The following is a 12,323-nucleotide window of genomic DNA, read 5'->3' as shown; positions in this document are numbered from 1 at the left end:
AACATCTTGGACTGTATCGACAACATGTGAATGGAGACGTCGGGCACGATTGGAGCTGGTGACGGAGCTTTTGTTTGATGTGCCATGGCGGTGTTGCGGCTTTGTTGTAGAGACTTGGCGATGCACGGCAGTGCATATGTGGACGGTGATGTGATATGAGAAAGAATTGAAGCGGGTGGATCAGACTGAAGTGAGAGGGTGACAAAGATGAGGATCCGCATGGCACACATGCCCCGATGGGCTACCCAGAACAGACAAGGGGAAGACTCAATGAAGTGCCATGGCGGGCTGGACCATGCAGCGTGAAGATGGATCATATTTGTCCCGCAGCTCAAACCTTTTAAAAGGAGGAGGGCGCATGAGTGGACTGGAAAGAGGAGTGTCCAGGCGGTACGCTCGACATGCCCAAGCGGGAGAAAGAAGGCTTGCATGTCGAAGTGGGGATTCATCGGACGTCTTTGTGTTCCGTGCTACCACAGCAGGTTTCGTAGGCCGATGGGCAAACAAAGAAAAAGTATCTTCGTCGCCGATAAGTCAATGAAAATTGTTGGCGCACGGCCCAAAGGGAAAAACGCCTTTGCTCTCGGCCTTTTCGTGGGTGCAAACAAGCAAACCCGGCGGTCCGGCTCAACGCCTCGCTCTGTGGGACCGGGACGGACCCGGATCCGTGGTGCCGGATGCGCAACTCTTCGTGTGGGGCTCACTCTCCGCTCCGCGGTGGGACGTTTGCGGAGCTAACACGGCTTCTCACGGGCTCGCACTTGCGCTTCTACAAAAAGCCTATGTCATTCATGAGATGCGGAGACTTTTCATGTGTCAGCTGCATCCAACCTGTAGTAACATCATATTCGTGGCTGTCTTTGGGAATGCGAGGTTTGCCTTTTGAGGAAGACCTCAGCATCTACACGGTGGGTCATCACCATCTCGCCTACTACGGACAAATGAAAAGATGAATACGGAGAGTTATGTTTGCGAATACAATACTTGACCCGTCATCGCCCATCAATCCGCCAGAGCCAAAGTCCTAATGATTGTGGCGGCCTGGTCTACGCACTTCCTTAGCTTCTCCGCCTGCCCTGTGGGACAGTTGAAGCTAATCCAAGAACTGATAAACGGGAGTCAGTTCCCACTGCACGCACTTTGATTTTCGGAGAGAAATTTGAGCCCAAGAAGGAAGAATAAACTTACTCGTTGTCGCGGATCGTGTATCTAAGCCGCAAAGCGCTGGGATCCAGCGGCGTCGTGATGCCTTCGACGGTGTTGTGGTTGGGGTTTGTCACGCTCGTGAAGTCATACGCACGCCTGAACAATGCATCATCAAACAGCGCAGCCTTGGGCTGGTCCTCTGGCCACTGCATCTGAATCACAGAGTACAGCCGGCAAAAGCCCTTGCCGTCCTTGCCATCTCGGATACGGCGGGTCACGTCCTTCGCCGCCTCGAGGAGCAGGTCGCGTCTCTTGGTCGCAGGGATCGATTCGTCGCCCGCGGCCTCGCAGAATGCGCGGACCGGCGGGGAGGTGATCTGCACGATGTCGTGCCTTCCTTGGTGGAAGTGCGAGAGCATGACGGGTTGCCAGCTGGGCGTCACGTGGCCGAAATAGAAATACAGCGCGAGCTGACAGAGCACATCATAACCACCCTTGGTCGGAATCTTGGACTGGCCTAGCAGGCTGGAGCTTATGGTGGGGAGAGGATAGGAAATAAACTCCCGCAAGGCGCCAAACTCGAGCCAGCGGGTGCGGAGTGAGGAGATGTGCGACTCAATTTCGGGAGAGAGGGCGAGGGACAATTCCTCAAAAGCAAGCTGGTGGGAGTGGCCGTTGGTGTGGCCGTTGGTGGCAGAGTCTGGCCTGTGGGCCGCAATGGCGTCGCGAAGACGATCGTACAGTGGAGCGGGAGTAGTTCCGTCAAGGTAAGAGTGCTCAACCAGAACACCCGAGTTTCCTTCTGCGGTGACAACAAGCTGGAGCGCTTTGTCGTTCCATCTGTTGAAACCATCACCAAGCTTGGACTTCTTGGCCCAGTCGCCATACAGTGAGGCTTCTCCGTCATCGAGGTTGACGGTAAAAGCAGCGTCTTCAATGGTCTGGAAGTACGTGGCATTGGCCGGGTCGATCGCGAGTAGATCGGTTCGTTTCTGAAAGGAGGTCGTCAGTAAGCCTCAGTGAATGACAAGCCGTATATTTGATGATACTGGGGGGATTTGATGGTTTGCTCGGTCACTTACCATTGCCCAAGAGTCCCGATTGTCGGTGGTCAGTATTCCTGCCCATGTTCCATCATCGTTCACAAGTTCAAGGATGCTGTCAAACGTCGACTTCACAGCCTCTAGAGACGCAGGTTTGTCACCATCTTGCAATGGGACCTTGAACAAGCGCCCACGCCTCAGGACAACACAATGGGTCCCAGAACCCTTCTTCAGCTCGTCCCGAACCACCTGAGGCTGACGGTATGTGTTGAACAGCCGCTGCAGCGGGAGCCGACACACAGACGTGTCCATGATGAACGGCGTCGCCACGCTACCATCATCAATGTCCAGCTTGAGCTGATACGCCGTCACAGCGAGCAGTGCCGCTCGCTCCGCCTGTGTGTGGGGTACGGGCGACGCGTGGTTGATGGCCATGAAATTGGTGTACTGCACTGCCTGACGCATCCGCAAGTGGTAGTCCTCGGCCAGGAATTTCGAGACCCAATTGCCCACGGCTGGGTCACGAGCGTCGTTCTGTATCTGCTTATGTATCTGGGCTGCGATCCCGTTGGGAGCGGTAAACTCTGCGATGGCGGCGCGAAGGTCGTCGACCTCGGATTCGTTGGTGGCGAAATGTGCAATGCTCTCCATGTGGTCCTTCATTGTCTCGAGGAGATCAGGAACGGGCTGCAACGCCTCTTTCCCAGGAACCGCACAGCAGTCAAAATCCGGAATACTGGTGCTGGCGTCCTCTCGAGCCGCAGGCTTGTCCTGGAAGTGGCCGTTGGTCTCTGCTGGCTCGTGGTTGTGCTTTGGGGCCTCGGGAGACTGGGCGAGGTCTGCAGGAAGCAGTTTAGATCTTGACGCCAAGCGTTTGGCCAGATGCACAATGCTCGGAGCGCTGGTCAGCTCGGAGGCCTGCAAAGAGACCTTGAACGTCCGTACCATCCAGTTCTTTAACTCAATTGATACGAGAGAGTCGAGACCGAAGGTAGAGAGGGGTTCATCTGCGCTCACATCCTCGGCGTCAAGGTTGAGAAACGCAACAAACTTCTCGACAGTCGTCTCCGTGATGATGTTGACTGCCTCGTCCACGGAGGTGACGTTGCGCAGGAGGGCTTCGACATCCTTCTTGAGAGACGTGTTGCCAAACTCGTTCGAACCTGCCTCCTGCATCTGAGGGATTGTCCGGAACTGCGCTCCCCAGACATAGTTGGCCGAGATATTGTTCATTGACTGCCTGTCAAAGCCCATCAGGGAGTGGAAGAAGGGTTTCCCAATGTCGGTCGAGGCGTCCATGGTGTAGTCTACAAGCTGCAGGAGCTCGTCAAAGTTGAATATGATTGAACCTCTGACCACAGAGTCACGGCTCTCCGACTTCAGGGAAGAGTTGGCAGCTGTATCGTTAACCAGGGGCAGGTCGAACGAAGCATAGCGTGTTCCATTGCTCTTGTTGCGGCTTGTGACAAAAGAATCTTGGAACGCATTGGCTGCACTGTAGTTCGCCTGGCCAGGGTTGCCCAAAATGCCGGACATCGAGGCCAGGATGATGAAGAATTCGAGCTCCGGAGAGGCAAAGACGTTGTCAAGGTTGATTGTTCCCACTGTCTTAGGTGCAAGGACCGTGTTCCACTCAGAGTCGGTCATCAAAGTCATCGGTCGGTCCTGGAATGGATGTCAGTCTGGTGTGTTTCGCTGATTGTATTTCGGAGGTCTCGGAATTACTCACCTGGAGCACCATGCCGGCATGAATCAGTCCACGAACAGGAGGCAGCGAATCCTGGCAATACTTTGCGACGTTCTTGACACTCTGCACATCCGTGATGTCGCATTGCAGAATGTGTAGTTTTGCGCCAAACTTGGCAGCCTCCTTTTCAAAGCCACTCCGCTCCTCTTCACCAATGGCTCTGCGAGAGAGGGTGATGATGTGGCCGGCACCAAGCTTTGACAGATGGCTGAACAAAGTCCTTCCAATGTCTCCCAGACCACCGGCAATGATGTACGTGCCATTTCTTTTGAGTTGCAGTTGGGGAGGCGGAGGTAAAACGGCTTGGACCATTGTGTCCTTCTTGAAGTCGATGACCACTTTGCCCATGTGCTTCCGTTCCGCGATCAATCTGAAAGCAGCCTCGAGTCGGTCTGCCGGGAACACGTTGAGCGGACGCACCGGTTTGAGAACTCCAGCCTCGAACAAGGCCAGGGCCTCGTGTAGGGCCTTGTACAACACCTTTGGCCGCTCACTGGCGATGACGACGAGATCGACTGAAGCGAAGGTCACGTTCCGCTTAAAGGGAGCCATTGAGATATGGCGGTTCTTGTCGATGTCTGACTTGCCAAGCTCGATGTGGTATCCGAGCGAGGCCACGCACTCCCAGGAGGCAGACAGCATCTCACCCGATGTCGAGTTCAGCACGACATCAACGCCCCTCCCGCCCGTGAGGCGCATAACCTTGCTCTTGAGGTCGCGCGGATTCGCCCGAGACGATAGAATGTTACTTGCGGGCACTCCATACTCTTTGATGAGGAACTGCCTCTTCTCTTCACTGCCGACAGTCACGTAGACCGTGGCTCCCAGGTGCTGGGCAAGCTGAATCGCAGCCTGGCCAACACCACCTGAGCCAGAGTGGATCAAAACCGTCTGGCCGGCTTCGAGCCGCGCAAGAGTGACAAGACTGTAGTACACGGTAGTGAAAATGACGTGGACTGAAGCCGCTTCCGCGAAGCTCAAGCTGTCAGGTATAACGTGTGCCTCGTATCCTCTGAGGCGAGAGTAGCTGGCAAAAGGTTGCGCGAGCATGCCGACAACACGATCGCCGACCTTGTAGGTACTCTGCACGAACTCGCCGGACCCCATGGCCGTGACAACACCAGACACCTCACCGATAAATGTGCTCTGATGGAGCTGCCCAAGCGCGTTGAACACATCGCGGAAATTGACACCAAATGCGGCTGAGTCGATCTGGATCTCCTCCTCGCCGAGGGCCTGCGATGGGATTTCGTCCTTGACAAAGTGGATGCTGTTCAGCAGGCCAGGAGCACCAACCTCCATTCTCAGGGGCAGTGTCGGGTCCTGGAAGGTGGTGGGCGTAAGGAGACTGTGGCCATTGAGACGGTCTGTCCAGTCGTTGAACTTCTTGTCCGCGTAAACTCTAGGAATGAGTATCTTTCCGCCACTCAGTACAAACTCCTCGTCATCAGTCGTCACGTGTTCTTTCTCCTTGGACAGGAGAAGCTGCGAAATTCGCACAGTCTCCTTGACCATGTCGACGACCACCTCCTCAGTGACAAGATCACGGACCTCGACAGTGATAAACTTGATACCTTCATTCTCGCGGCGCATGACACGCGCCAGGCCATTGACGAGTGCTTTGGCGGGAGCAAGGTCCGCACCGTCAGACTCCTGGAATGAAATCCAGAGAATGTTACGGCAGTTGGCGACCAGGTTCTGAATGCGATGAAATGTGCCTGGGTCTGGCTTGGCCAGGATCGCCGAATTTGCGCTGTCGAGGACCACATACAGGGTATCTGCGTCTTCTTTGACTTCTGGTAGCAACTCCCACGTTGTAGAGGCACTGGAGAGACCTTGTTCTTGGTATGTGGTGGAGAGTGAGTCGGCTGCTGTCTTGCTGATGGCCGAAGCCGGGTTAGTGACAATCTGCACCGATGTCGGTGCTGGGAAAGTCTCGTCGCGTGATTCCTCGACGGCCTTGGATACGATGAAGGATGTTCTGGCTAGCGGACCGTCACAGTCTGGTGAAGAAAATTCGATACCACCAAATGAGGTCGACAAGAGCAGCTCGTGCCACTCATCGTTGGCGAGAAGCGGAGTGTCTTTTCGGCCGTCTTCGAACTCCCACCAGCTAGGGTTCACGAAAGGTCAGTACGCGTGTAGTTGTTCAGGCCGAGTGTAATACATGAGTGACTTACCCTGGAAAAGTACCAAAGATGAGGCCGAGAATACGACTGGCGGTGGTCGTGATCCGGTTCGCCTCAGCTAACAGCAGCGTGCCGCCTGGCTTCAGGAGCTTTCGGACATTCGTCATGGTCTCCTTCATCGACCTTGTAGCATGGAGCACATTCGAAGCAACAACCACATCGTACTGCTGCGGCGAGAAGTCCTGCTTCAGCGGGTCCTTAGAAATATCAAGTGTCTTGTACTCAATGACGGACTTCCACTTGTCCAGACGGTCCTTGGCCGGCTCGAAGAAGCCAGATGAGATATCGGTGTAGCAGTAATGATTAATCAGGTCCCGCGCGTCATCACCTAGAGCCTGGAACAGCGGAAGCGTGGCACTGCCAGTTCCCGCACCAATCTCTAGGACATTCATCCGCGGGTTTTTGTTGGTCATGAGCCGGAAGTACTGATTCAGCTGCGAGTACAGAGGCTTGTATGGACCTTCGCGGTAGAAGGTCTCCAAGAGGTCATCGCTCATGAGCAGCTCAAGCGGGTTGAGCTTGTTCTCCAGAATGGCTGGGAGGTTTCGACCGATTCGGTCCACTATCACGCCCTCGATACCAGACTCTCTCGATTTCGTCAAGGTCGCTTCACGCTCGCCGTCCAGGAGTGACTCGCTCGCTTCGCGACACAAGTCAGACGTGACAAAGTCAGAGATCCAACGCGAGAAAGTTTTCAAATGAGGAAGCACAGCGACCGACGGTTCCTTGACCATTGGCATGTCCGCAACATCACGGAGGTAGATGGTCGTTGCCGTTTCCGTGATGCTGAGCTGCTCGAGGAAGGCAGAGCCCTTTGCCACATAAGGTGCAACAAGCTGCTTGAAGCCCGGCTCCGTGAGGAAGTCTGGGTCCTCAAGGTAGGAAATTTGGTAGTTGTGCTTGCGTTTGAAGACCTGCGACGATGCTTTGGACGCATCCTCTCCGACTGCCCGAAGGAGCAAGCCCCTAACGATGATGACCAGCCTCAGCTCGCCTGTCTCGGGGTGCTTCTGGAAGGCCCAGATGTTACCCAGGCCAGCTGTCCTGCCCTGAGGCTTGAGCTCCATTGCCACGATCATCTCGTCGCCGGGCCTGCTGGAGATGAGACTTGAAAAAATGGTCTCCTCTGTTGAAACAGGCATGATGGGCGCGTTGGAAATTTCTCTATGGAAGATCGCGGGCAGCATGTGGTTCGAAGCATCTAGAGTGGTTGGGTGGATCAGATGAGGTTGGAAGTACCCAGCGGGCATCCACTGTGCGATATCTGGGATGTTCATCTTCGAGAAGCCTATACCAGGTCCGATATAAGCCTCTGTAAGCAGGGCAAAACTTGGGCCCCAATCGTTGCCTGCCTTCCGGCGTTCGTCGTAGAAACTCTCACTAGGCAGTCGTTCTTGCGCCAGGGACTGGATTCTCTCCAATGCTTCAAAGGCCTCCTCAATTGAGGCGGTGTGCTCAGTACCGAAGCTTTCAACAGCACCGGGCTTCAGAGGAGACTCAAGTTCAACTCTGATCCAGGCGGAAACATGTTCCGCCCAAGTCTGATCGGCTTGCAGCGACAGGACACGTGCAGTGTACCAGGCATCGCTCGTCTTGGACGGGCTGAGGATGAGCTGGACCTCAACATCCTCCACTAGGCCGCCAGTCGACTCGGTGGGCATGATTATTGGCCGAACAATCTGCATGTCCTTCATCGCTGTGCTGACAATCTTGGCATCGGCATTCTGCATCTGGGTGAGTTGTTTCATGGCCTCGATACACATCGCGCTGTAACCTGCACCCGGAAAGATGATCATGCCGTCAACGATGTGATCCTTCAGCCACGGATGGCGCTGGACGCTGAGATGCTGCCGCCAGCGTGGCTCTTCGATCGGGCTCATTACGTCGTAAAGGCCGAGCAGATCATGGTACGGGAATTGTCGAAGCCTGTGGCCACGGCTCAATCTCGACTCCGCCCAATGCTTGATGTGATCCCACGGGTACGGGGCCAGGTCACCAACGACGTGTCGAGGCTCGCCGTCCAGGGGGCGTGATAACTTTATTCGGCCTCCCAACTCGAAGATACGACCGAGAAGTACCGACAACGTGTCGGATGAGTTCTTGCCGCGCGAAATCGGTGACAAGTAGGAAGACTTGAAACCCGGAATGGCCGAGAGTGTCTGGTTTGCGGGACCTTGCAGAGCCGCATGCGGGCCGATCTCGATGAAAATATTGGCAACATCACGGCTGCCTAGCTCTCCCATCCTCTGAGCAACCGCTTCGAGAGCATCATGGAAGCGTACCTATTATGCAGTCAGCAACCTTCGTGTGTCGCCATCTGATCCCCTCGGATTTCGCTTACCTTGGACACAAGATTTTTCACCCAGTACTCTGGGCCGAAGTCCGAGGTCTTGGCCTGTCCAGTCACAGACGACAGGAACTCAACACCGCTTCGCACATCCGAACCAGCCAGGTCGCCCAGAGTCTGGATGTAAGAGTCGGCGACCTTCTCCATATGGTGGGAGTGGTAAGCCGTCTCGACCTTCAGTTTGCGCGAAAATACACCTGCCGCTGTGAGGATGGAGTTAATGTAGTCGATGGCTGGCTCGTCTCCAGAGAGAGTAGTGCTAGAGGGACTATTGACACATGCAACAACCACTCTGCCCTTTTCGTCGTTGAGGTTGGCGGCCTTGAGCGTTTGGAGCGCAGCCTGCTCGCTGTAACCGGTCGCTAACATGGAGCCCGCCAGAGAGTTGAGTTTCTTGGCTGTGGCTGAACAGCGACCACGGAAGTACGAGCTGGCGCGTTCTTGAGTCAGTATCGATCACGGAAAGGTTCTTTGGGAAATGGGTCACTCACACTCGCACCGAATCCTCCTGGCTCAAAGCTCCTCCTGCGTAAGCTGCAGCGATCTCTCCCGAGCTATGGCCTACCACGAACTGTGGCGAGATGCCAAAATCTGCGAGAACGTCAACCAGCGCCATTTGCAGGATCGTGGTCGCCGGTTGTGCGACCTCGCTTTCATTGATTCTCGAGTCAGAGTTTGTCTTGCTAAGCTCTTCGAGCAGGTCCCATTGGCATCCAAGACTTTTCAAGATCTCAGAGGCTTGGTCCAGGGATCTTCTGAAGACTTTGGAAGACACGGCGAGCTCGCGACCCATACCAGCCCACTGTGCACCTTGTCCCGTAAACACGAAAGCGATGCGAGCAGAGTTGGACGCGCGCGTCTTGGAGATCTTGGGCTCACTGAGGGCGGACCTGAGTTGCTTCAGATCTTGCGCGACAAAAGACTTCCGCCATCGGAAAAGAGATCGTCGTGAGCTGAGGGTGTGGGAAAGGTCCTTGAGGTCCGACTCGGAGACTTCTCGAGCCGCGAGCCACTCCAAGAGGATGCCCGGCATGGCACTGAGAGAGGCTTCTGAATTGGCAGACAGGGGAAAAAGGAGAGGCAGAGAGTCTTGGACTTCTTGATTCGCGTCAATCGCGGAGTCGGTGACAGCTGCGCCATTCGCGCCGTTGGATCCGTTGGAGCCAGTGTCGTGCCCGTTGGTGTGCCCGTTAGTGTGCCGGTGGTGAAGTCCATTCGTTTGTCCATTCGTTTGTCCTTTGGACGTCTCATCGCCATCAGACCCATTGGTGATGTGTCCATTGGTCGCAACTTTCTTTTCACTGGAGACATATTGATCGAGTGTCTCCAAGATGATGTGGCAGTTGGTGCCACCATAGCCAAAGGAGTTCAGGGACACCCGGACCGGGCCATTGTAGTGTTCCGGGACCAAAGGAGTAGTTTCCAAAGGCACCGAGATTTGTCGTTCTTCGAGTCTCAACCCCGGTTTCGGCTTGATGAAATTCAAGTTGGGTGGAATCTTCTGCTTCTTGAGCACCATAATAGCCTTGAGCAGACCGGCAACACCACTTGCCGCTTCCAAGTGGCCGATGTTCGTCTTGACAGAGCCGACATAAAGATTGCGTGACCTAGGCTTCTCACCGAACACATTTCCAAGGCTCTGTATCTCGGCCTGGTCACCGACCTCGGTACCTGTACCGTGAGCCTCAACGTACAGCGTCTCGAGCGGGTCCAGGCCTGCGGCCTTATAGACTGAACGTATCAGCGCCTCCTGCGCTTCTGGGTTGGGAAGAGTTATTCCGTTCGTCTTGCCATCCTGGTTGGCTCCCGAGTTGCGGATAACGGCGTGTACAGTGTCGCCATCCCTGATCGCGTCGGCAAGCCGCTTGACGATGACGGTAGCGACACCCTCGCCGCGGCCATAGCCTGCTCCGCGAGAATCAAATGCAAAGCATTTACCCTCAGAGTTGATCATTCTGAACGACATCGTCGTCAATGCCTGTTCGACATGGCGAAGGATCGCGGATGTGACTTACCCGCCTGAGGACATCGCCACATTCTGGTCTGGGTGGAGAATGACTTCGGTTCCTCCGACAATGGCAAGATTGGACTGCCTTGCCCTCAGGGAAATGCAGGCCTCATGCAAAGCCACTAAACTTCCAGACTGGTAAAAAAGTTCAGTGAGTTGCGGCTCGTAACCACTAGGAATTTTGAGTTCGAAGACATACGCAACCAGTATCTATCGTCATCGAGACACCCCTCAGATCGAAGAAGTGCGAGAGGCGATTGGCAATGATGGCCTCGCCAGTACCACCAATGTTGAATTTCGAAAAGGTCTCGAGGTTCTTGTAGCCCATACGGTCGTAATCGCGGGCGAACACAGCGGCGAACACAGCAGTGTCCGAGCCCTTGAGGCTCTCGATGGGGATGCCTGCATTCTCGAGGGCTTCGTACGTAGTCTCGAGAAGAATTCTCTGCTGCGGGTCGGTAGCGTCCGCTTCGTGGGCGCCGAAGCCGAAAAATCGTGAATCAAAATCTGAAACGTCATGAGTGAGGAAGTAGCCACTTTTGGTGTTGTAGGCCTGTATGGCCGCCCCGTCGGGGTGATAGAAAGCATCTCTATTCCATCTCTCAGAGGGGACCAGTTTCCAACCAGATCCTTTCGTCTCTACCAGTGTCCAGAGTTCTTCCGGGCTTGAGACTCCGCCAGGGAGTCTACATCCCATACCAATAATGGCAATGGGCTCGGGGTCAGCCATTGTGGATCGCGATGGGAAGTTGGGAACACAATGTGTAGAGAGGCTTGCACAAACGAAGGTTGCAGAAGGACCTTGTGCAGGACTTTTGGTCGATCAAGTTTCACTTAAAGTGTCCTCAAAGACCATCAATTCACAGCCACAAACAGCTGCCAAGTATATGCATATCTGCAGAATGCGGTCATGAATCCCACCGGGTGCTTCCCTTTCGTCCACTTTTATCCGTCGCGGAGCTTCATATCATCGGACGATACGAAAAATAGGATCATGCCAGGGGCCATATTAGGCTAGGCATCAGGGGATTCCTACATAGAACTTGACAGGTGGGAGTAGCCTTGCCATAGGGCGGAGACGGGGAGGGGGCAGCATTGTGTTGGACGCGGGGTCCCCGCCGGGAATTTAGAGACCCTGACTCGTAAGGAATCAGAGGAAACTCCGCGCGTGGAACCCTTGGCAGGTCCACTGACAAGGCAGTGGCCGAGCCGAGCCCTGGCTGGCAACAATAGATTCGACCGCGGTCCGCTACGACGGGCCGTTGAAGATATGCAGTGCGGCCGCGCTAGCAAAGTGGGGGCGCGTAAGGACCATGCTGGATAAGCGAGCCGAAGAACCGGATTTGAACCTGCGGTAGGACTTGAGGGTATCATCTAGTTGCGTGTCAGGGGTAAGGTTTCGTCGGATCTGATCCGCGGGCAAATATTTCTGAGCATACCACTTCTTTGTGTGGGGAAAGCCAGCAACCCCCACACTACTCCGCCGGTTCGTCCAGTCTCAGGCAGTCCGAAAAAGGTATTGATACTATGCTGGAGCCCTCGTGTGTCGACTCTAGTCTGTCCTCCTACTACTCTTAGACAGTATGCCTAACTCCGCACCGGTCCTAGTTTGACGGGCCTCTGTCCCGAAGGCCCCAACTCCCTGTTCCGTCCAACATGTCTGATTCGTCAAGGCCATCACTGTCGATTACTAAGAAACCTCCGAGGGATATACATTTAAGCATGGGCTGGTCAGTAAATCATGATGCGTATCCCAAGCTGCAAGGGTCGAGTGTGCGCCTCGAGAGGCTGCTCGCTTCTGATTTGCTGGATGCCTTCTAAGTGCGTGGCTTGGATACTCGCA

General features: G+C 54.9%; 1 protein-coding gene across 1 annotated transcript; it reads right to left on the bottom strand.

Moving 5' to 3' along the window:
- Window positions 1-832: 832 nt before the first annotated feature.
- Window positions 833-11,210, bottom strand: B0I36DRAFT_288346 (uncharacterized protein; the record flags this gene model as incomplete). Its single annotated transcript, XM_046151648.1, has 10 exons — window positions 833-1,105; window positions 1,189-2,138; window positions 2,229-3,854; window positions 3,919-6,020; window positions 6,151-6,559; window positions 6,959-8,407; window positions 8,467-8,902; window positions 8,964-10,427; window positions 10,488-10,615; window positions 10,680-11,210. 10 exons carry the CDS (start codon window positions 11,208-11,210, stop codon window positions 1,003-1,005), a joined length of 9,198 nt encoding a protein of 3,065 aa, XP_046012413.1. The 3' UTR covers window positions 833-1,002.
- Between the last annotated feature and the right edge of the window lie 1,113 nt (window positions 11,211-12,323).

The sequence above is a fragment of the Microdochium trichocladiopsis genome (assembly GCF_020744255.1).
Source record: "Microdochium trichocladiopsis strain MPI-CAGE-CH-0230 chromosome Unknown B0I36scaffold_5, whole genome shotgun sequence".
Taxonomy (NCBI): Eukaryota; Fungi; Ascomycota; class Sordariomycetes; order Xylariales; family Microdochiaceae; genus Microdochium; species Microdochium trichocladiopsis.
The sequence above is the reverse complement of the archived record's forward strand: the minus strand, read 5'-3'. Positions and strand labels throughout refer to the sequence as shown.